At 40.2% G+C, this 25,030-nt stretch overlaps 1 protein-coding gene across 1 annotated transcript in view; it reads left to right on the top strand.

Annotated features, from left to right (window-relative positions):
* Positions 1-5,780: 5,780 nt before the first annotated feature.
* Positions 5,781-25,030, top strand: part of csrp1a (cysteine and glycine-rich protein 1a) — a 29,993-nt gene continuing 10,743 nt past the window's right edge. The window contains exons 1-2 of the mRNA XM_063065572.1: positions 5,781-5,885; positions 20,450-20,562. Coding sequence (XP_062921642.1) covers positions 20,451-20,562 — 112 coding nt within the window. The 5' untranslated portion in view covers positions 5,781-5,885; position 20,450. The remainder of the gene's footprint in view (positions 5,886-20,449; positions 20,563-25,030) is intronic.

The raw sequence follows: 25,030 nt of genomic DNA, 5'->3' as shown, positions 1-25,030 counted from the left end.
CAAGGGCCCCTGTAAGTTTTGCACTCGCCTCCCACTGGGTCCGAGGGAACTCATTGTCAGGCCCATTAGATTTATCCAGCCTAATTTGCCTTATTACAGAAAACACCTCCTCCTCTATAATCTGTTGCTTTGCCTGTAATGGAATCATTACAATGTAGAAGGCCATTTGGCCTATCAGCTTCATGCAAGCCCCCAACAGAGCAATCCCATCAATCTCATTCCACTTTTCCTTGTAACCCTGTGATTTTTTTAAAATTGCATGACTATCAATTCCCTTTAAACTCTTTCTGCCACTTTGTGTTTTTCAGTAGCCAATTAACCTAACGGTACAACCTTGGGAATGTGGGAAGAACCCATGAACTTGGTGAAAAACCATCCAGTCACAGTGAGATTGTTCTAAAATCGGACGGACGGCACCTGAATTCAGGATCCAACCTGGGTCCTTGGACTTGTGAGCCAGCAGTGCTAACAACTACACAGACCATTTTGTACAACAAGAACCACTTCACAAAATCTACATGTAAAGAAGTACTTTAAAAGAAGCAGAATGATGCTACAATGGACACACATTCTATTACTGTGTAGAGTAATAACTGTATCCTGTGACAACTAGAAAAGTTTTGGATAAAAGAGGTAAAGATAATGGCTGCCTGCTCCTTATGAGCAATTTATTTTTCCTGTTGTGCAATGTTGACCAACAGATTCACATCCTGAAGTACTTAAGCTAATGCTCTGGAATCTGTGACACTAGGTTTTGCTTGAAGCAGTTTTATTCCTGTACAGTATGCATTGTTAACAGAGATGTTTGGATACAGTCGTCATGAAACATAATATATGGTATTTTTTTCACCATCGTCAGGTCCTTCAGATTCAGAAGTTCTTTTCCTCTGCATGCATTTCACCCAATTTTGCCATTTCTTGAAAACTGGGTGGAATAAAGTCAACACAAAGGCAATTAGCTTTGAGTCATAGATGTTCTTAAGAAAAAAAATATTCATTACCACAAGCGATAGCATACATTTAGTCAGATATGCCTTATGCAAACTTACTCAATGCAAATATATGACTTCATCTGTACAATGACTTCACAAGCATTGAACGACCAAAGACATAAAGCAGACAGAGTGAATGGAAAATGTTCACAAACTTTGATTTCACATTACATTTTACCACAAAGAATAACTAAATATGCTTGCACCATACAGCAAATGGGAATGAGTTTTGAGATCACAGTAGAGACATATTTGAATTTTCGTTCAATGCCTAAAATTCAAATGACCCATCTGGATTCCAAATCAGCTCCTTGTAGTTTTCCATTAATATGCTCTATGAATAGTATACAATTACTTCGCTACTGAAAGGAATTTAATGGACCACTTGTGTTACAAAATAAGATTAATTTGTTCGCAGAGATCTATGGTTAAGGGTAGACTATCGTGACCTTTTCAGATGGAGCACAGTAATTTTTATTTATTTCAAAGTTGCAAGATAATGCTGGATGAAAATAAATGAACATAGTAACCTTTCTGTGTGCTTTGAAGCTATGTATTACTGATTCCAGATGTCAAATAATAATTGCCTGTTGTGATATATTAACTGCCAGTTCCAAGATTCAGAAATAAATATTAAAACTTCAACTTAGATATTAAATCTTTCACTTGGCTAAGTAACCATATTCCAAAGTTCAAAGTTCAAATTTATTATCAAAGTATATATACCATATACAACCTTGAGTTTTATCTTCTTGCACGGTCTCACAGAACAAAGAAACTCGACAGAATTCATGATAATCCATATAAAAAAGACTGCTCTGATCTTGTAAACAACAGTAGCTCGCATAAAATAGCATTTTAATAGAAAATTACTTCTGAACGCAAATGATCAAGGAATGATAAAGAAAATGCAGAGGCACTGTTTGAGAAAAATGTGGGTTTAAAAATGATAAGAGAGTGAAGGGTGAGAGGGCGGGGAGGAGGTGTGGGTGAGGTGTTACAGTTATTCAGCATAATGAAAGCACGTACAAATAGCTGGGTGAAAGACAGTAGGAAGAACTCAAGGCCAAGGCCAAAGATTTGAGCATTTGGAGTGAAGGAGGGAAGAGTATAGGTCTGAAGGAGGCTAAAATATTGCTAGTTTAACCATGAAGGAGTTTGAAAATAAGAAAAAATATTTTAATTTGGATTGATGAGAGACGAGGAGCCAAAATCAGTAAGGATGATGGCTTGATGGCTCGAATTTTATATTGGTTAAATACTCAAAATGAAGGACAGAAGGCTTCCTGTTGGAATATTGGAGAGCTCCAAAGGAGAGTACCCATTCTGAAGACAATGGTCCTCGTGCATGGGGTTAGCTCAGGATTAGACAGGGGTTCGAATTTTAAAATAGCCCTATGTCGAGGAAGCAGAACAGAATCAGGAATAAATGTAGTTTATGGTAATGCTAAAATACCTGCTGTTCTTCTCCCAACTGTTTCATTTGCGGCTCACTCAATATTCAAAGGCAAATTTGGAATCTGAGAATTCAGAGGCAGTAGTAGCAAATGTGAAAATAGTTCCATATCTGCAGATACAGTATTGACATGGCAGCTCAACCCATAGATAATGAGTTTCTGTGTGCTAATCTCAAATATCAGAATCAGAATCTGGTTTAATATCACCAGCATATGTCGTGGAATTTGTTAACTTAGCGGGAGCGGTACAATGAAATATTAAATAACAAAAAAAGAAATACAGTAAATATTCTTACTGTAATATTAATATCAAATGCAACACTTGCAACACTGTGTGTCCGACAGAGTGATCAGCAGCATTGGGGCTCCACAAAGTACTGTCCTGTCTCCCTTTCTCTTCACCATTTACACCTCGGACTTCAACTACTGCACAGAGTCTTGTCATCTTCAGAAGTTTTCTGATGACTCTGCCATAGTTGGATGCATCAGCAAGGGAGATGAGGCTGAGTACAGGGCTACGGTAGGAAACTTTGTCACATGGTGTGAGCAGAATTATCTGCAGCTTAATGTGAAAAAGACTAAGGAGCTGGCGGTAGACCTGAGGAGAGCTAAGGAACCGGTGACCCCTGTTTCCATCCAGGGTGTCAGTGTGGACATGGTGGAGGATTACAAATACCTGGGGATACGAATTGACAATAAACTGGACTGGTCAAAGAACACTGAGGCTGTCTACAAGAAGGGTCAGAGCCGTCTCTATTTCCTGAGGAGACTAAGGTCCTTTAACATCTGTCGGATGATGCTGAGGATGTTCTACGAGTCTGTGGTGGCCAGTGCGATCATGTTTGCTGTTGTGTGCTGAGGCAGTAGGCTGAGGGTAGCAGACACCAACAGAATCAACAAAGTCATTCGTAAGGCCAGTGATGTTGTGGGGATGGAACTGGTCTCTCTGACAGTGGTGTCTGAAAAGAGGATGCTGTCCAAGTTGCATGCCATCTTGGACAATGTCTCCCATCCACTACATAATGTATGGTTGGGCACAGGAGTACATTCAGCCAGAGACTCATTTCACCGAGATGCAGCACAGAGCATCATAGGAAGTCATTCCTGCCTGTGGCCACCAAACTTTACAACTCCTCCCTTGGAGGGTCAGACACCCTGAGCCAATAGGCTGGTCCTGGACTTATTTCCTGGCATAATTTACATATTACTATTTAACTATTTATGGTTTTATTACCATTTAATTATTTATGGTGCAACTGTAACAAAAAACAATTTCCCCCGGGATCAATAAAGTATGACTATGACTAAATAGTTAACTTAAAGCAAGTAATGCAAAAAAAATAGAAAAAAGTAGTGAGGCAGTGTTCATGTGTTCAATGTCCACATAGAAATCAGATGGCAGAGAAGAAGAAGCCGTTCCTGAATCGCTGAGTGTGTGCCTTCAGGCTTCTGTATCTCCTTCCTGATGGTAACAGTGAGAAGAGGGCATGTCCTGGGTTTTGGGCTCATTGATGATGGAAACTGTTTTTTCTGAGGCACCACTCCTCGAAGCTGTCTTGGAAATTATAGAAGCTTGTTCACATGATGGAGCTGACTAATTTTACAACTCTCTGCAGCTTGCTACAATCCTGTGTAGCAGCCCACCACACCCTTACACCCCCCCCCCCGCCATACCAGATGGTGATGCAGCAGGTCAGAATGCTGTCCACGATACACCTGTATAAGCTTTTGAGTGTTTTAGGTGACAAACCATATCTCCTCAAACTTTTTATGAAATATAGCCACTGTCTTGCCTTCTTTATAGCTGCACCAATACGTTGGGACCAGGTTAGATCCTCAGAGATCTTGACAGCCAGGAAATCAGAATTCCTCACTCTCTCCACTTCTGATTCCTCAATGAGGAAAGGTATGTGTTCCCTCATCTTACCCCTTCTGAAGTCCACAATCAGCTCTTTGGTCTTACTGATATTGAAAACAAGGTTGTTATTGTGACACCACTCAACTACTTGGTTTACCTCACTCCTGTATGCCCTTGCACCACCAAATTTATAGATGGCATTTGAGTGCACCTTTCCACACATCCATGGGTATAGGGAAAGTAGAGCAGTGGGCTAAGCACACATCCCTGAGATGCCCCAGTGTTGATTGTCAGTGAGGTTGAGATGTTACTACCAATCCACACAGACTGTGGTCTTCCAGTTAGGAGGTTGAGAATCCAGTTGCAGACAGAGGTACAGAAGCCCAGGTTCTCTAGCTTTTCGATCAGAACTGTAGGAATGATGGTGTTAAAACACTGTGCTATAGTCAATGAACAGCATCCTGACATAGCTATTTGTATGATTTCATAGCCGAAATCAAGTTCACAAACCCAGAAGGACAGTTTTGGAAAGGAAAAGAATATTAAATAACAGGCAGCTATTGGGCAGAAAGGGAATTTCTTTGAAGCAGTGGACAATCTGATAGTGTTGAAGATATCTGAAGGAAGGCAATTCCTGAGCACTGAGGCTCAGATTAGGCTCTGAAAGATCAGTTGTATTAAGGAAGTGGGTGAAAGGAGCAGTTGTTGAATATGATGAATGAGATAAACTCAAAGATGTTCTACCAGGGCACTGAACATGAGGGGCTAGAGATGAAGATGAGGGTGAGTGCGTTGGGGGTGGGGGGGGGGAGAGGATGCTGAGAGGTATTTGTTCATTAACAAGAAGGAGGGGATCCTAGGGAGAAATTTGGTTTGAGGCAAGAAGCAGAATTTATTATTATAATGGTGAACTGGGAGTTCAGAAATCTTGTGGCTCTTTTTGGAGCTGAGGATGGAGAAGGAAGAGAATTGAAAGAAAATGATGAATCCAGAGGAATTAAACTCAGCTCAGTGTGACAGGGCACTGTTTACAAGTGTGGATGAGGAATAGTAGAAGACCACCTTGGAGCAGAGGTGAATGCAAGAAGTCTATAAGTTATGTAGCTGGCCTGGAAAGGCTGATGTGCAGAAAGAATGTGTAGAAGAATGCAGCATAATACCCAATTAATCTACCCTGGGAAAAATATATTTTGTGCATAAATTATTCCTCATGGATAACAACTTGAACAAGAAGCAACCACATAATATATGGTAACAAAACAATACCTTACATTTATGTTCTTCAGAGACAATTGAAAATTGCAATTTTTCATTGTAGAATTTAAATACTTGTAATTAACAACTCCGAATAAAGAAATTACCTTAACTGCAAAAGTTCAAATTAAAGTATGTTTGAAAAGAGACGTGAAAAAAAACATGTTTTGGCATTAAAAGTTCAGACAGTTTGATAACGTCATCCTTAGTGCTGTGTGCAAAGGGACAAGGCGTAGTCTTTGGCCGTGGTTCCGCCTTAAATTCAGCGCAGATTGCTGCGGCAGCGTGGTACGAGTAGGGTTCGGGACGCAGTCAGACCAGCAGGTAAACTTTTAAACTGCTATTTAGGAGTTGTTGATTGCAGATGCATCGGAACTACTGCTGATTTCAGGTGCAAATGGCAGGTGCTTAGAGATTGGCTTGCGATCGATGTTCTTTGTCAGCGCCTCTGGGGAACGTTTCAGGAACTTTTTTTTAAGGTGTGGGGGATATGAATTCTGAGCTAAAATCGCGTACAAATTGGTTGGTAGTCTGGCTGCTGTAGGGAGCGGTTGTCAGCTTTAGTCTACTTTCTATCTTAGGTAAAAACGCTGGATGTGGCGCATGTGATCACTTTCTGCGAAGCTTTATTTCCCTGGGGAAGAGTAAAGCGACGTTTGATAAATCGGTAACAGGAAGCTGAGCGGGAGGGTTGCATTGACACTCCTAAACCATGTGAGATGTAGGGACTGCTCATCGGAGCCTAAACCGGATTCGGTGTCTGTCACTCTGACAACATGACAGACCTTCTATATAGACCGGGTTAACTTTATTGAATTGCATATTCAGAACTTTAGAAACAGTCCTGCTTTTATAATCATTTGTAACTAGCCAGAGAACGGGAAAAAAAAAGCCTGTTTGGATCCAACGTTTTCTAATTTCGTTTTAAACAAGTACTATAAAGATATGGAAAGCGAGAGCTCCCTGGGGACTAAAGACATTCAAAAGAACTCAAAATGGGCTACCTGTTACAAGCAACACTCCGAGAAAGAGAGTAGGGAGGAGAGAAAGTGGGGAATACTTGAAGTATTGCTCCTGCCCCACCGAACTCGTTTCTGCATACCTCGACACTGTCTTATCACCCCTTGTTCAATCCCTTCCGACCTATGTTCGTGACACTTCTCACGCTCTTAAACTTTTCGATGATTTTAAGTTCCCTGGCCCCCACCGCTTTATTTTCACCATGGATGTCCAGTCCTTATATACTTCCATCCCCCATCAGGAAGGTCTCAAAGCTCTACGCTTCTTTTTGGATTCCAGACCTAATCAGTTCCCCTCTACCACCACTCTGCTCCGTCTAGCGGAATTAGTCCTTACTCTTAATAATTTCTCCTTTTGCTCCTCCCATTTCCTCCAAACTAAAGGTGTAGCTATGGGCACCCGTATGGGTCCTAGCTATGCCTGCCTTTTTGTTGGGTTTGTGGAACAATCTATGTTCCGTGCCTATTCTGGTATCTGTCCCCCACTTTTCCTTCGCTACATCGACGACTGCATTGGCGCTGCTTCCTGCACGCATGCAGAACTCGTTGACTTTATTAACTTTGCCTCCAACTTTCACCCTGCCCTCAAGTTTACCTGGTCTATTTCCGACACCTCCCTCCCCTTTCTAGATCTTTCTGTCTCTGTCTCTGGAGACAGCTTATCCACTGATATCTACTATAAGCCTACTGACTCTCACAGCTATCTGGACTATTCCTCTTCTCACCCTGTCTCTTGCAAAAACGCCATCCCCTTCTCGCAATTCCTCCGTCTCCGCCGCATCTGCTCTCAGGATGAGGCTTTTCATTCTAGGACGAGGGAGATGTCTTCATTTTTTAAAGAAAGGGGCTTCCCTTCCTCCACTATCAACTCTGCTCTTAAACGCATCTCCTCCATTTCACGTACATCTGCTCTCACTCCATCCTCCCACCACCCCACTAGGAATAGGGTTCCCCTGGTCCTCACCTACCACCCCACCAGCCTCCGGGTCCAACATATTATTCTCCGTAACTTCCGCCACCTCCAACGGGATCCCACCACTAAGCACATCTTTCCCTCCCCCCCTCTCTCTGCATTCCGCAGGGATCGCTCCCTACACAACTCCCTTGTCCATTCGCCCCCCCATCCCTCCCCACTGATCTCCCTCCTGGCACTTATCCGTGTAAGTGGAACAAGTGCTACACATGCCCTTACACTTCCTCCCTTACCACCATTCAGGGCCCCAAACAGTCCTTCCAGGTGAGGCATCACTTCACCTGTGAGTCGACTGGGGTGATATACTGCGTCCGGTGCTCCCGATGTGGCCTTTTATATATTGGTGAGACCCGACACAGACTGGGAGACCGCTTTGCTGAACATCTACGCTCTGTCTGCCAGAGAAAGCAGGATCTCCCAGTGGCCACACATTTTAATTCCACATCCCATTCCCATTCTGACATGTCTATCCACGGCCTCCTCTACTGTAAAGATGAAGCCACACTCAGGCTGGAGGAACAACACCTTATATTCCGTCTCGGTAGCCTCCAACCTGATGGCATGAACATTGACTTCTCTAACTTCCGCTAGGCCCCACCTCCCCCTCGTACCCCAGCTGTTACTCCTTTTTATGCACACATTCTTTCTCTCACTCTCCTTTTTCTCCCTCTGTCCCTCTGAATATACCCCTTGCCCATCCTCTGGGTCCCCCGCCCCCCTCCTTGTCTTTTTTCCCGGACCTCCTGTCCCATGATCCTCTCGTATCCCCTTTTGCCTATCACCTGTCCAGCTCTTGGCTCCACCTCTCCCCCTCCTGTCTTCTCCTATCATTTTGGATCTCCCCCTCCCCCTCCAACTTTCAAATCCCTTACTCACTCTTCCTTCAGTTAGTCCTGACGAAGGGTCTCGGCCTGAAACGTCGACTGCACCTCTTCCTATAGATGCTGCTTGGCCTGCTGCGTTCACCAGCAACTTTGATGTATAATACTTGAAGTATTTTGTAGATGGGCAAAGGAGAAGTAATGAAAGGGCGGAGCTGCTCTTGGACCAAAGTAACCTCGTGGAGGCGGAGCATAACTTGGGTACCAAGAGTTCTGCGCTTTTATTTACGAGAGGATCATTCCCATGTTGCAAAAAAGAGAGGAATTGGATAGAAGTAGATGAAAAAGAGACATTTATACAGCTGGCAGCTGTTTTTTTGTGTGTGTGGGGAAAAGTCAGTTGGTTTAGATTAGTTTACATCACTGGTTTTTAAGACAATTAAAACTGGAGAGTGCAGAGGCTTTGGCTACAATCTTGCAATACTTCCTGAATTTGGGAGTGGTGCCAGAAGACTGGAGAACTGCTTATTTTACAGTGTATCGCTATTCCAAAAAGGGAGAGAGATTGGGAGATAAATTAGTAATGACTGGACAGTTTGTCATCTGATAATAGTGAGGAACTTTGGTGATTATAACTCAAGACAAACAACTGTTGTGTGCGGAAGTCACTGAGTTTTGATCGAAGGCAGATTCAGTGAAGGGTTGAAAAATGCAACTCTGATTTGTTAAGGAATTTGGTGCCAGAATTGCAGTTACTCTGGACCATTGGGTACTATTTCTAGGACCCAATAAACTTCTAATTTGCTTTTATAATAATGCCTGTCATATGATTTCATAGGCTCTTCCATTGAAGGCAAGTGGGTTGAAAGTGAATTTAGGGCTTGATAAGTGGAAAGGGAGCTGGCATAAAGCACCTTCTGAGCCAGAAACTGAACAATCAGGGTTGTTGGATTGTGGATGATCAGAATTCATCTATGGAATAATTGATATGTATGTGGATTTCCAGAAGGCACTTGCAAATGTCCCACAAAACAATTTGCTGGCATGATTCAAAGCCCATGTAATTAGTAGGGTAATGGCCATGTAGAAATGACTAATTCAGGAAAAAGTAGAGAGTAGTGATTGATAGTGTCTCCTGTTGGGTGTTTTATTCAGATCGTAGCTTTCTGATTCTAATGAATTGTAATTTGTTGTGGAGCAGAAAGTGCATGATTTCTGGTGCAAGGATTGTGCCAGAGCTTGTGAGAACATGACAAAATGGAACCCTTGGCCAAAGGCATTTAATAAAAAAAGCAAGAATGTGTTGCAAGCCTTTTTATATAGCTAGATGGAACGCAATTAAAGGGTTGTACAATTGTGGGTGCACCAATTTAGGAGAAAAAATGAAATGCAGTAGAATGTGGAGTGTGGTTTGCCAGAATGTCCGGGAGATGGAATGATGAACATTTTGGAGAGGCCAGTATAGTGGCTTGTTTTCCTTTTTAGTTCTGAACTTGTACAGCACTAACATAGGCCCTGTGGCTCTCTGAATACTAGCCAGTTTACAAGTATCACAGAACATTACAGCACAGTGCAGGCCCTTTAGCCCACAGTGTTATGCCAACCCTTTGACGTACTCTTAAGATCAATCTAACTCTTCTCTCTTGCATATCCCTCCACTTTTCTATCATTGATGTTCCTATCTGAGATTCTTAAATGCCCTTAATTTATCTGCCTCTACTACCACCTAACACTTGCCTTTGACTCCCCCTCCCCCCCCCATACTTTCCTCCAATCACCTTTAAATATGGCTGCTTCTATTAGCCAAGTCCACCCTGGAAATCCTCCTATTGTTCTTCTCCAAGATTGTAGCACTCAATCTTACACTAGGCACAATTTGTAGTGGTCAGTTAACCTACCGACCATTGTCTTTTGGGCGTGACAGGAAACTGGAACACGTGTGGGAAACCCATGCAATTACTGAATTTACAAACTATGTGGATTATATAGGTGGTCAGGACTCAACCCAGACTGCTGAAACTGCAAGGTAATAGCTTTTCTAGCCACACCACTATTATCCAGAGGAAGTTAAAAAGAGATGCAAGGGAAATCTCCAAAGTCATGAATTGTTTTGCTCTTAACTAGCAGTAATTACCCTGAAATAGATTTACTTGTTTACAATCATGATGATTCATGATTTTAAATATCTTCATTTTAAATGGAGCTTCCTACCCAGAGTCCAGTCTGTATAGGGTAATGGCCTTTTCATTATTTGCTAACTGAAACCTATGGTGCAACTAGGACCTCTTGCTAGTTAAGATAGCAAAGTTTCAAAGTACATTTATTATGTAAGTATCTATACAGAATACTGCCCTGACATATACCCTCCTGCAGGCAGCCACAAAACCATAGAACCTGTTTAAAGAATACCCAATGGGCAAAAATGGAACAAATTGTGCAAACAACAAGCAAGTAACACACGGCATAATAAATATTAATCTGCAGAGTCCACAAAATGGTCCCTGCGTGACAGCCAATGGGTTAGTTCAGTTTAGCGCCGTGTTGTTGACTGCAGGTCGCAGTCACAGAGAGATGGTTCCGTGCCAAAGTGCCTTGATCAAATTGCGCAAGTAGCAAAAAAGAGTAACCAGAAACAGATGGAAACCGAATCACAGAGTCCTCCCCCCAAAAAAAACAGCTGTTAGCACTGAAAATGTTAACATCAAGCCGTGGAGTCCCTGTTTCCCCGCCCCCCCCTCCCGCCAACCAAAAGAAAGAATCCCACAGCTACTATCTGTGATTGAGCCTTGCAGTGTGGGGCCCAAGACTCTTGCACCTTCCTCTGGCAGCAGCAGATGATGACCCTCAGGCAGACGGTGCTGAGCACCCGCTCGCCTTCCTCTGCCATCCTCGTCAGTTTCAATCTTGCTGGACGCTTTAAAGGGCGAGGCGTAAAGGAGCTAACCATACCATGTTAGAACCCTATGCCCACTAATCTCTCCTGCTAGGGCAAGGTGTTGTTCCAGACATCAAACTGGTGATCTTCCACAGCATGTTCTTCCTTGGATAGGGAGACCAGGCCTAACTCAAAGGTACCATTTGTAATTGCTGCAGTGCTCTTATCTAATTGGAATTAATTTGTCCTCATTCTTCTGCTCAAGTTCTCTTGCAATATAAACTGACTGAACCTGGATGTTATCTTGCAGTGATTGGCATTCACGAGGACCTTGGTCCCTACATGTACCGGTGTTTTCAGACTCACCATTTTTAACTAGTAGTCTTTCTATTTTCCAGAATAAGGTTGAAATCTTCCATTAAGGTAGATTTGAATTATTCTACTCCTTCTTCTCTGGGACCCACACAACCTGATTTACCATTACCTCCTTTGCATTCAGTTGCTCTCCATGGATCAGCCTTTCTGACAGCAGCTCTGACCTGATTTCTGGTATTGAACCTACTGTGCTATGGCAGGACACTGTACCTCACTTGATGAATGTGCTGAAATCAGAGACACTTCAATGATGAGAGTGAGTGGAATTTGTCCCTGCAATCTTTGCCAAGCCTTTCTGTTGCTGCACTCAGCTGGCTGTTTGTCCTACAATCTCTATGGGTCCAACACAGTAATATTTTGGAGAAGTGCATTCCTATGGTATCTGAAATTTCAAGGCCGGAATATAATGAACATGCTATTATCTTTGAGATAAGTGATGCTCATTTACCTCTATTTTGTTTTCTATTGCAGATTAAGTCTGTAAGTTTTCCCCTGCTGCTGCCGTGCTCTTCCTTTACATATTTCCACAATATCATAAAGCAGGGCCCATAATGGTGGGCTAGAAAGTGTGGGTGTGGAAAATCCCAGCTCACAAATAGAATTCTGTTCGCGCTTAATGTATTTTGTTTTGGCTAATTCAATCACAAAAAGAATGCATATGTTTTCCAAGTTTCTGGAGTTGCTTACATGAATCAATTTGTTTTGGTTTATGTTGACTTTTTAGAATAGGCATCATTTTTTTCTCATTTTTGAAATAGGGTCATATGTAGTGATTGAATTGATGATTTGTGGACATGGATTTTAATTTATTTTTTTCTTCACCCTTGATGGTGACATGTTTAGGCCTGCATGCAGAAACAGTGTCTATCATTCTGACAAAATATAAAATTGTAAATGTACATCGCCAGAACCTAGGATTTTGTCCCATGGGCTCTCAAAACTTCGGAATGGAGTTTATTGTACCACTGAATTGCTTCATTATCAAAAACATTTTTGGGGTTAGGAAGAAATGCAGTTGGAAGGTGTTTGTATGATTGTGTAATTGAGTGGGATAAAGTGTTTCCAGTGTGCATGAAGATGCCCAATTTCCAAAAGACACCAAGTATATGATTATCACAAACAAATGTGACCTGTGACTTAAAATGACTAACGTGTCCTTAAAACTACTTTCATTCAAAGAATTTGTGATGTAGTTCCCAGTACAAGTCATATCATTCTATTAACATGACATCATTATTTAGAAGTAAGTTCAAGGATGAGCAAGTCCTTTTATGTAGTGGTTATCATTTTAATGCAGGTCCTGACTACTTCCTTTTGAGGCTGACTCATTTGGCTTCTTATTTAGTGCATGAGTTGTATGTTGGTTAAAGATCAACAGATGTGGTTGCTACCTAACAGCACTTACACTGTCACACTTGATGCTTTAAAATGGATGTATTAAAAAGTGTACATTTTTACGTTCAGCACACATAAAAGTTGCTGGTGAACGCAGCAGGCCAGGCAGCATCTCTAAGAAGAGGTACAGTCGATGTTTCAGGCCAAGACCCTTTGTCAGGACTAATTGAAAGAGGTAGAAAGAGTTTTGAGAGGGGAAGGGGGAGATCCAAAATGATAGGAGAAGACAGGAGGGGGAGGGATGGAGCCAAGAGCTGGATAGGTGATTGGCAAAAGGGATATGAGAGGATCATGGGATGGGAGGCCCAGGGAGAAAGAAAGGGGGGGGGGAGCCCAGAGGATGGGTGAGGAGTATAGTGAGAGGGACAGAGGGAGAAAAAGGAGAAAAAGAATATATAATCAATAACAGGAGGGGGAGGAGGGGCATTAACAGAAGTTGGTTAAGTCAATCTTCATGCCATCAGGTTGGAGGCTACCCAGACGGAATATAAGGTGTTGTTCCTCCAACCTGAGTGTGGCTTCATCTTTACAGTAGAGGAGGCCGTGGATAGACATGTCAGAATGGGAATGGGATGTGGAATTAAAATTTGTGGCCGCTGGGAGATCCTGTTTTCTCTGGCGGACAGAGCATAGGTGTTCAGCAAAGCGGTCTCCCAGTCTGCGTCGGGTCTCGCCAATACATAAAAGGCCACATCGGGAGCATCTGATGCAGTATATCACCCCAACCGACTCACAGGTGAAGTGTCGCCTCACCTGGAAGGACTGTCTGGGGCCCTGAATGGTGGTAAGGGAGGAAGTGTAAGGGCATGTGTAGCACTTGTTCCGCTTACAAGGATAAGTCCCAGGAGGGAGATCAGTGGGGAGGGATGGGGTGACGAATGGACAAGGGAGTCGCGTAGGGAGCGATCCCTGCAGAAAGCAGAGGTGGGGGGAGGGAAAGATGTGCTTAGTGGTGGGATCCTGTTGGAGGTGGCAGAAGATACGGAGAATCATATGTTGGACCCGGAGGCTGGTGGGGTGGTCGGTGAGGACAAGGGGAACCCTATTCCTAGTGGGGTGGCGGGCGGATGGAGTGAGAGCAGATGTGTGTGAAATAGGGGAGATGCGTTTCAGAGCAGATGATGGAAGAAGGGAAGCCCCTTTTAAAAAAAAAAAAGAGGACATCTCCCTCCTCCTGGAGTGGAAAAGCCTCCTCCTGGAGTGAAAAGCCTCATACTGGGAGCAGATGCGGCAGAGACAGAGGAATAATGAAAAGCCTCATTCTGAGAGCAGATGCATCTACCTATCCTAAGTATATCAACAGAATAAATGAAGGGAAATATTTTGGTGGGTTGTTTTTTTTTTCCTGACTATTCTAACGGCAGGTAAAATTACTTGTGTTTTTAACAGAGATGGTAAAATGGGGTGGTCAGGGATGAAGGATCAGTCTCAACATGTCTTGACACAATCTGCCTGGAATGTGGTATTACTTTCAAACAGCATTGTTCCACTTTGAAATAAAGTGCAAACAACAAGAACACGGGAAATCTTAAAATCCATCCGAATTATTGAAGTAATGCTCTCTTTTTGACACCTTTTTATTCTGAACTGAGTGAAAGAGATTTTTCGTAAATCTTCAAGTTCAGATCACTTCCTGCTTTTACTTTCAAGACTGAGCTTCCTGTGACAAATACTTGCCTACTCATAGGTGAGGCAGCTGGCAAAGAATCAAATCTTGTATAAAGGAGCAACATACAATGTCTTTTTTAATGTCTCTTGACTGAATTTACACTAAATAGCATCAAACTATAAATTGTTCACTACACACCCTCAATGAGGAAATACTGCCCTTTTGAACCAACAGTCAGTGCATTGCTGGGAAATCTGGGAATTTTGCCTGGTGGTAGTCATAGTCATTCTTTATTGATCCCCGGGGAAATTGGTTTTCGTTACAGTTGCACCATAAATAGTAATAAAACCATAAATAGTTAAATAGTAATATGTAAATTATGCCAGGAAATAAGTCCAGGACCAGCCTATTGGCTCAGGGTGTCTGACCCTCCAAGGGAGGAGTTGTAAAGTTTGATGGCCACTGACAGGAATGACTTCCCATGATGCTCTGTGTTGCATCTTGGTGGAATGAGTCTCTGGCTGAATGTACTCCTGTGCCCAACCAGTACATTATGTAGTGGATGGGAGACATTGCCCAAGATGGCATGTAACTTGGACAGCATCCTCTTTTCAGACACCACTGTGAGAGAGTCCAGTTCCATCCCCACACATCACTGGCCTTATGAATGAGTTTGTTGATTCTGTTGGTGTCTGCTGCCCCAGCACATAACAGCAAAAATGATCGCACTGGCCACTACAGACTCGTAGAACATCCTCAGCATTGTCTGGCAGATGTTAAAGGACCTCAGTCTCCTCAGGAAATAGAGACAGCTCTGACCTTTCTTGTAGACAGCCTCGGTGTTCTTTGACAGTTTATTGTCAGTTCGTATCCCCAGGTATTTGTAATCCTCCACCATGTCCACACTGTCCCCCTGGATGGAAACAGGGATCACTAGTACCTTAATACAATACAAGACTTTGTGCCAGCAAGTAGAGGGAAAAGAGCTATTGTTTCATTTGTACAGGTTCTTGAATAGTGGTATACTCTTAAGAGTTAGGTATTTCCTGAATTTTTTTTAAAAACAAATTAATTAACTTCGTTAACATAGTTTTTTATTTTGAACCTGTAGCATTTTCCAAAGTACTTGATGGCCTTATTTGATCATTTATCATATTGGACGGTGATGGTGGGGTCCTCTAACACTAAATGCTTGACTTTTATTTCTAAATAACTCAAATATCCTGGTGCAATGTTTTGACCTTTCAAGTTACCAATTCCTTTCCTTTCACAGATGCTTTTTGACCCACTGAGATCCTCCAGTAGTTTGTTTATTGCGTGAAAGCTATCCATCAGCCCTATTCCAGTTCTCTCGGATTTGGTGTCTTATTTGCTGGGTTTAGAAGCCCAGGCTGAACTGTAATTTAGTATTCAATGCCATGGATTAAATTGGCCAAAGCTTCAAGGTCATGGATTGGAGCAAATGGGGAGTTTAAAGAAAGAATGTTGGCCCATAAAACTTGTTGCTTTGGGGGTATCAGAGCCAACGGCAAGTAAAAGACTTTTGGAATGTGGATCATAAAGCACTTTTGAAATTCAGTATTAAACATGCTAAAATTGCTTTAGTGTACACACTATCAGCTCCTGATGTCAGCAGCTTTCAACTTGTTTACATACTGTTGCCAAATAGGATCTTAAAAAGTGCTCACCAGTTTCTGGGTCCATTCTGTCACTGTAGTTTCATTGACTGTCATTTTTGTTCCTTTCCTATTAACCCTCTATGTACAGAGCGGCTTATGCAATGGATGTTATTGAAGAGGCATTGGAAAGTTACAAAATTCCAATGGGACTTTTTCTCTGTTTCTATCTTGGCACAAACTCCAGCTTGTAGCTGGTTAGATTAACTGTCCTCCCTTAGTACAGGAAGTAAACAGTGTACTGCAAGCCTGTTGGTATGAGCCTGGAAGGGAGATCACACCAGGCCTGAAGTGTAATTTGCCCATCTGTTAAGAATAAACTAGACTGTGTAATATTTTTTTAATCACAGCATATAATTTGCAGGTAAGAGGAGTTAATTTTATCTGGCATTCAATCACTGTTTAGGTGCTCTATCTATAGCATATGCATTTAATAGTTCAGTAATTTTATAAAATGTTTGTTTAAGCAGTTGCTTATATAATTGTATACAAAAATGCATGAACTGCTTACGTCATCACACTACCACGTGATGTGCTCACCTTGCTTAAAGTAAAACACGAAGTTAGACTCACATTTCACACTGATGGGTCTTCCTTTGAATTAGTTTAATATTTTGGAGTTGGACAGCATGGTTCCATAAATTAATCAAAGTCACATACCGGTTAGCAGAATGCTATTACAGCGCCGGGCATCAGAGTTCCATTTCAATGCCATCTGTAAGGAGTTTGTAAGTTCCTCCCTTGGAACATGTTTCAAAGATGCAGGAGGTTAATTGGTCATTGTACATTGTCCTGTGACTAGGCTAGGGTTAAGTGAGTGAGTTACTGGGTGGTGCAGTTCGTTGGGCTGGAAGGGCCTATTGTATGCTGTATCTCTAAATAAAGAAAACATTTAAAAATCTCTTTGTGTCAAATGCATTTTTTTCACAGAATGCTAGACACCTTTATGAAATGGGATATTGTTTGACCAACTTATTGGAGTTCATTGAAGTAATATGCCTTGTAGAAAAAGAGCCTAGTGGATGTACGAGACTTGTATATTCAGAATGCATTGCCAGTGGTCTGTTATCAGGAATGCCTTCTATTGGATCTTGTGCTTTAGTAAAGCTTTGGGCCTGTGGCATAGTTTGTGCACAGAAAACGGATTTTCAAATATAGCATGCATTGGATCTGTTCTGGCATGCTGAAGAAAAACTTGTTTAAACTTTGGGACCTCTCTACAATTTTTTGCAATTGTTGTTGACACAAGGAAATGTGGATACAAGCTTAGCAACTTCTATGTCATTAAGATTTCTTTAATCAAGGGAACTCTGTGCTTGTTCAGCTTTAAAGATAATTGCACAATAGAGATACATAGATGATATCCTAACTCTTATGAAAATAATTCTTCAAATAGATCAAAGCTCAATTGGCAATGTTTGTCGAAGCTGAGATTGTGCTCCTGGTGCTTGACAACGCAAGCTGATGCTCTAACAAAGAACAGCAGCTAAAAGCACTCGTGCCATCAGCACATCATCAAAGCCTGATTTCCTTTTGAACTGTTGGTTAGTGCGATATTTTGTGTGGGATGATCGATTGCAATTCAGTCATTTGTTTTCAGGAGAAATTCAGAATGATAAATTTTAAGCCAACATGCCTTGTGAGAGCAACACAGGTCAGCCCATCATTAATTTTTCATCTTGTCTGGTTGTATCAGTGGTTGAATTCAGTGGTGCATAGTTGGCCAGCAGTTCATTATAGCTGTTTTGACCTTAATCCAACCTGTTTGCATTTTGTGTATTGTATAAAACTGAAAGTTGGATCTCTGCCACATCCCTCACATAACCTATGTATGACCGTATTTGAATTTCCATTAGATTAGAGAATTTCCATGTTCTGAAAATGATTAACAATATGGCAATGGTTTCTGTGCATTCTACTTTGTTCTGTGGGTTAATTTAGAAACCGATTAATTGTCATTGACCAGTTCTGACAAAATTAGACATCCTAGCTGAAAACTGCTGCACAGTGGGGATGCTGGTATCTGTTATCTCAACACCAGTGACCTGGATTCAATCCTGACTGCCAGACCTGTGTGTATGGAGCCATGTTTTTCATGTGGCTGTGTTGGTTTCTTCTTGCATCCTGAAGACTTGGTGTTTGGTAGTTTAATTGATTTCTAAACTAGAAGTAGAGGTAAGTTGATGAGCGTGTGAGAGCTAACAAGTTTAGGGGGTAGGGAATGAAAATATGATAAATAAAAATATCTTGAAATTGGGATTGACAGGAGAGCTGATTCCAAAATTGTCATTTAAGATCCAGAGGATCATCTGTCATGGTTAAAGTTGACTTGCCTGAAGTTGCACTTGAGAACCTGAATACTTTCCTCTAAGACTTGTCCTTTTTAGATCAAAAGTATTTGTATTAATGGCATAAAAATACTTTGCCTGAAGCACAAATCACTCTGAGTTGTTAACATGCAATGCAGACCAGACAGAACAAGAAGTAATTGTTCTACAAAATAGATTAACCAATTCTGAAAAGCACAGAATTCTTAATCACAACTAGAGTTAAAATCTTGATTTTTAAAAAAATATATATATATATTGAAGCTTGGCACATCAGTAAAATCACACTAACTTTTCTTGGGGGGGTAAATTGTTCATGTTGGTTTCATCATGACTTGTACTATCTACCTTGCATAATTCTTCACATTAATAATTTGCAGGTCAGTTATAGTTGACTTCAGTTTTATCCCTGCTGATATCTAGTGGAATAACAGATAGATAACAATTTAAGTCCCTATCGCACAGGTGTCTATGTTAAACTTTGGATGCAAAATCTTTGCTTTGATAATCCCAATATCTTCTAACTGTAATAAGCTATGAAATTAAATATTCATCTGTCGAAAACTAATTGGGATCATCTCTAACTCAAGGACACTGTACAAAATGGTTCGTTTATGTTGTGAAATGAACTTCCATTTTTAAGCATCCATTCACCAACACAAACTATAGTTTTGATACCAGACAAAGCATCATTGCTAAGAAATCCCAGCAAACCTCCAGCATCTCGTGCTTGAACTTGACCAATAAGCCAAAAATTGCTAGCAGAACTGGGAATGTGCTCATTGTTAATGTAAATCATCCAACAAATTGAGCTGGTGATGCCCATCAGTGGTTTAAATACAATGGATTTCTAAATTATTTACAATGCTCTGCCATTAACATAATGCAAATAGTAACCAGTTTTTCATTTTGAAGAAATTGACTTTTCAATCTAGTTGTTGATGCTGTGTAGATGGGGCTAATACCAAAGCATAGGAATATTTTAAAATATCTGCTTAACTTGGTGAGACCAGAAAGGAAATACTCATTCTTGTAGGTGAGAATTCTTCTGAGTTTATGTTACTTGTTTTTAACCTTGATATCGATTCTTAATATTTGCTTTGATGTTAATTTACCCATTTTCTTTGTTGCTTTTTCTCAGTCCATATTTGGTAGTTGTTAATGGAGTGAACCAAGAATCTATTTGGTATTCTCATATGCCTTAATGAACATAGCCATACGATGGTCACACCTGCAGTAATTTGCTTTGCAGTATTTTTGAGCGGGAAGCTGATTGGGAAAGGGATTTTAACAAACAGGGCATTACACAATATACTACTTCCATTGAGTTCTGAGCCAGCTAGATTTTTCTACGTCTGAATGACTGTATCATAGTCAAATCTGATTTTCATGTATGCCCGAAACCAACATACTTCTGCAAAAACAATTCATGAGCTTATCATCAGTCTCTTTCCTCTCAACACTAATGTATTTGCATGCATTATGTCATAGTTCATTTACCTCCATACCAGCCAATGTTGTTTGTCCTTAAGGGCTGAATGATGCATTACTGAATTGTGCTGAGTTTTTTCAAAATGAATTTACTAAAAGAGGTAACGAAGCAATTATTTTCCAAGTGATAATTGTGCAACAAGAAAATAACTTCCAAATTTCAGTTCTTCTCATAAATAACCAAAATATTCAGGAAGACGTGCTCTAGATCATTAACTGTTTCATTCTCAATAGATGCTGTTTGAACAACTGAGAATAGCAAGAGCTGTTTTATTTCAGTTCTCTCATATTTGCATTATTTTGAAGCAGTGTCTGTATTCTTTGTAGAATGCCGAACTTTGGTGGTGGAAACAAGTGTGGCGTTTGCCTGAAGACTGTATACTTTGCCGAGGAAGTGCAATGTGATGGGAAGTTCTTCCACAAGTCGTGCTTCCTCTGTAGTAAGTAGTTAGTGAAATTTCACTTTTCTGTATGCTTAGTTAAGTGATAGCAGTTAACCTTGCAAAACTAAGATTTCCTATTTTCCTACAGAATTAAAACTGGGAGCAATAATTAAACTACTCATAAAACATAGATCAGTATGGGACAGCTATAGGCCCTTTGGCCCATAATATATGTATGGAACATGATGCCGGATTAAGCTAAATCCCTTCTGCCTGCATATGATCTGTATCCCTCTGTTCTCTGCATATTCATGTCTCAAAGGCTCTTAGATGCCACAATTGTATATGTTGCCACCAATATCCCAACGGTCCATATCAGGCACTTAGCACTGTTTTCTAAGAAAAGTTGTCCTGTACACCTGTTGACTGTCACCACTTTTCACCTTAAATTCAGTTTGTATTTGTAAAATTGTGTCCACTTTTGCAAAGAATCCCAGTGATTTATCATTTCCAAGTTCTTCTGACTACTTGCAGGTAATAGAGAATTCTGCAAGATTCTAATTGCATTTAATTAGTAGTTTAAAGCATTTAGCAGCTTTGGCATGTCTATATAGATATTTTTCTGCTGCTTTCTTATAGGCCACTATCCTATTGATTAGTAATATCCAAAACCACTTCAGCTAGAAGAAACGGAAGTACTTCACTGTAGTGCCTCTCCCTCAAAGCCAGCATTTTTGGAAGTTAGTGTTAACTTCTGGTTGGAGACATTAGTTTTACTTCTTGGGTTATGTGCAAACTTTCTACTCTCAGTCCTGAGTAGGAGAGCATTGATCATTTGAAATATCCCAGGAATTAACCTGTGAAGAATTCTGTCCCATTTAGTCATCTTTAATATGCTTTGTCAGTATTGTGAAGAAAATGCCATAGCTTTGACTAGTCAAAATATAATTGGCGTAACAGCAAATTAATATCAGAGTAACAGGTACTCGTTATCATTTGACCTTGAGTCCAAATCTCCTCTTCAATTTGGGTAACTTTCTTGAAGAAACCACTGTTTTAACCCACTGACTCTTTTTGGCAGAATTCAGTTTGCTTATAATGAGATGCCAGAATGTTATTTGCCAAAGCATTCTAGTCTACTGATGTTATGAGCTGCCCCTGTTTACATGACATCATTGAAACCAACTGGCAGATGAATGAGTATTCATTTCCTGTACATGTCCCAATGTTGGGAAGAAATTGGTTGTCTGTATTGCTAAATAATGTCAAAGTAAATCTTGATGAACACTTTAAATATTCATGCAAAACATGGATCGTTAGTCTGTTAATGTCACAGATCCTTAAATGTTCCTCTACCTCCATTTACTCGGTATACAGTACAAGGTAAACTTGTAACTAGTATATTGAATGGTTAGGTTTTACTTAATTGAATACTCAGTTTTTGTACACATTGAGATGTTGAAATAGTGGAGATTTTAATTTCCTTTTCCCTTTTCTTCAATAAGCCCTTAGTAAGCTACACAAATTCTTATGACAGCTCTTTATCAGACACTAATTTGCATCGATTAACTGTACTTTGTGTAGGGACGTTATTAAAGTTGTGAAGAGGGGAAGGAATAGTAAGCTGATTTGGGGTCAGGAGGGGGGAAAATACTTTTAAAACTTCGAGCAAGTACAACAGTTGAAAATGTTCATGCTCAGTTTTATTGCTTAGAAACAATCAATAATCTTTTGAGCCTCCAGGTCTTTTTTTTTTGGTCTGGGATTTCTAAAAACTGAATGCATACATTGCATCATACTGTATTTACAAATCAAAGCCCAGTCTGTTAAGTTGGGTCTTTTAAAATCGTAGTATTGATTTTCTTTTTGCTTTACATTTTATATCAACAGTTTTGATTTGTTTTGAGTATCCCATCCAAATCCATAAGGTGGGTGGGACCATTGCATATTCCACACAGTTCAGTTTCCATTGACAAGTGATTCTTATTTAATCTGCTAATTACTTAATATTTTATTAAAAGAAATTGCTTTCTTAAACATCCTTGAATCTCATCTTCTGGCCTATCAGTGTTTACTAACTTGGTCAATTATGAATTTCCAATGTAGTGATACTAATCTTCAGTAGATGCAGTTCATACTAGTTACAGCAAAGAAGTTAATAAAAGCCTTGGGACTTTGGCACTGGTCTGGGAGACTTTCCAGACTACTGGGATGTTCTATTAATGCTGCAACTCAATTCACTTTTAGATAATACATACTAGTATGATTTTCCAGTGAGCCTTGTGAGTTTGAAGTGAGCCTAGGACCAAACGCTGAACCACTGGAATTTCTAAATGCAGGATTGTGGATTAAGAGTTTTGCTGTATTAATCCCAGTCTTCTGGGGTGCAATAAAATGCTTGCCACATTAACTAGTGTGGCATTGGCTTTTAATTACAAACATCCTGCATTTAAATTGATTTGGCAAAATCTGCTCCCATATACTCACTTTTGGCACTCAAACCAATCCTAAACAGGTGGGAAGGATTGTATTTTTGAGCACATAGTATTGTGGTGATCTGTTTGAAATAGTTGGAATTCAAATTGTACTTGTGATCCTGTGTGGTTGTGGTTATTTATCCAAACTTTTTATTTGTACATCTCCTTGGTGAGAGTGGGTGTTATCCTCACTGATAAAAATGTATTTGGATCCCATTTCCAGATTACAGTTGGCCTAGTATAGAATGGGGTGCATTTGAAGCCTAGAGAGTTGACTGCTGTAAGAATTTTTTTTAAAAGTCTGTTTCTAAAGCCAGATTGTGTTGAAACAAACCTAGCAGATTAAATATTAGGACACCTAGTACTTAAATATGATTTTCTTTCCTGGATATCCAGCTGCTGGGGAGTCTTCCAATTGGTGATTTTTTTTTTTTGGTCAGCTTTAGTCTTCATGTAACACATGCCAATATAAAATGCTCAAGACTAACCATAATTGGTAAAAATGTTGTCTGCCTGACTGCCATATATGGGTTGAAAGGTAGGCCAGGACATTGGAATGTTTTGGGGAATAAAGACTGCCTGGGTTAAATATTTTAGATTTTTCACATAAGCAGCTCATTAAAAGCAATGAATTTGGAAGGCAATCCGACTAAACTAATCTATATCCAAATATTTCTTCATCCTGTCCTTTAACCAGCTAAGTGATTGGACATGTTATTATGCGATGTGACAGGTATCACATATTAATTAATTTTGCCTGAAATATTTTCTTAATTATCTCAAATGAAATTGCTTCATGAAGAGGAATGGAAAGCTTAATTGTATGGAAACTTGTGAAGTTAGATCTTTTGATTTATTGAGATAAAATTTTATATAATTTGTGGAGAAAACCAAACTATGGTATCTGTAGAAAAGTGTTTAACGATTTGCAAGTATGGAATTCTCAAGCATAATTCACATCAATGTAAGAGAATTTCTTAAAACTGGTGATTTATTATTTCTGCCATAGTTGCTATTTTAGCAGCTGAATGAAGTAGTGAATGTTGACTAACTATTAACATGTTAAATAATCTTATTTCAAGTACTAGAACATATTTTAGGAATGGAGAGTATCTAAGTACCAGTTTAACACGGGATTGTCTCTTCCAATACAAAACTTGGAACTTCCTGAACTTTCTATTGTTCTGGCAACTGCAGTACAGAGTTAAAACAAAATAGTAAGGTCTAAACAAAAATTCGTCCAAAAAAAAATGCAAGTATTAATGTTGTCAGAGGACGAATAAGCTTGAACTGCAACTCAGCAGGTCAGGCAGCATCAATGAAGGGAAATGGATAGTCTTGTGAGATATTGAATATACATTTTCCTTTGCGGGTATTGACTGACTCTCGAGTCGCTAAAGATTCCTGCATCTGCGGTTTCTTGTCTCCTGATTGTCGAGGACTTCTTGGTCTTTAGTATTACCAGCATAAAAATATTTTGCACTTTTCACCTAAAAGGGGAGATACCTTGTGCTTATAACAAAGGGGTTTATAGCTGAGCATATCAGACTCTACACTGGTGAAGGAGCTGGAGGGGAGGGTTTCCCTGATGCTGATACGATGTGTAGTTGGTGCCAAAATCTAGCTCTCTGCCAGATCTGTTTTGGAGTGTACTCCATGGATCCTTGACCTCCATATGTTTTATGGACTTGAACTTGTCATGGTTCATGTTTACAAAAAAAATTCTCTCGCCTATTTGTAACTTGTCACAAAATCCTAAAGACAAATCTCTGGAAAATTTTTATATGATAAAGCCTTGGGGGCCCTTAAATTACCATTCCTAACTAAAATTGTTTATACTGCAGCTATAATTTAAGAATTTTTTACGTGATAAAGCTGCAACATAGAAATAAAATATTCTCTTCTGGATACTCAATGCCATAAATATACTGCACTTGCACTGCCAACCCAAGACTGAAATGCACTCAAATGTAACCCTTCAAATTTTGCATTTGTTACTGGGAAACGTTACATAGTATTAATATAAAGCCATATACCCCATAAGTTGG

The sequence above is a fragment of the Mobula hypostoma genome, chromosome 13, assembly GCF_963921235.1.
Source record: "Mobula hypostoma chromosome 13, sMobHyp1.1, whole genome shotgun sequence".
NCBI classification, from domain to species: Eukaryota; Metazoa; Chordata; class Chondrichthyes; order Myliobatiformes; family Myliobatidae; genus Mobula; species Mobula hypostoma.
Note: the sequence above shows the minus strand (reverse complement) of the source record. Positions and strands in the feature narration are given on the sequence as shown.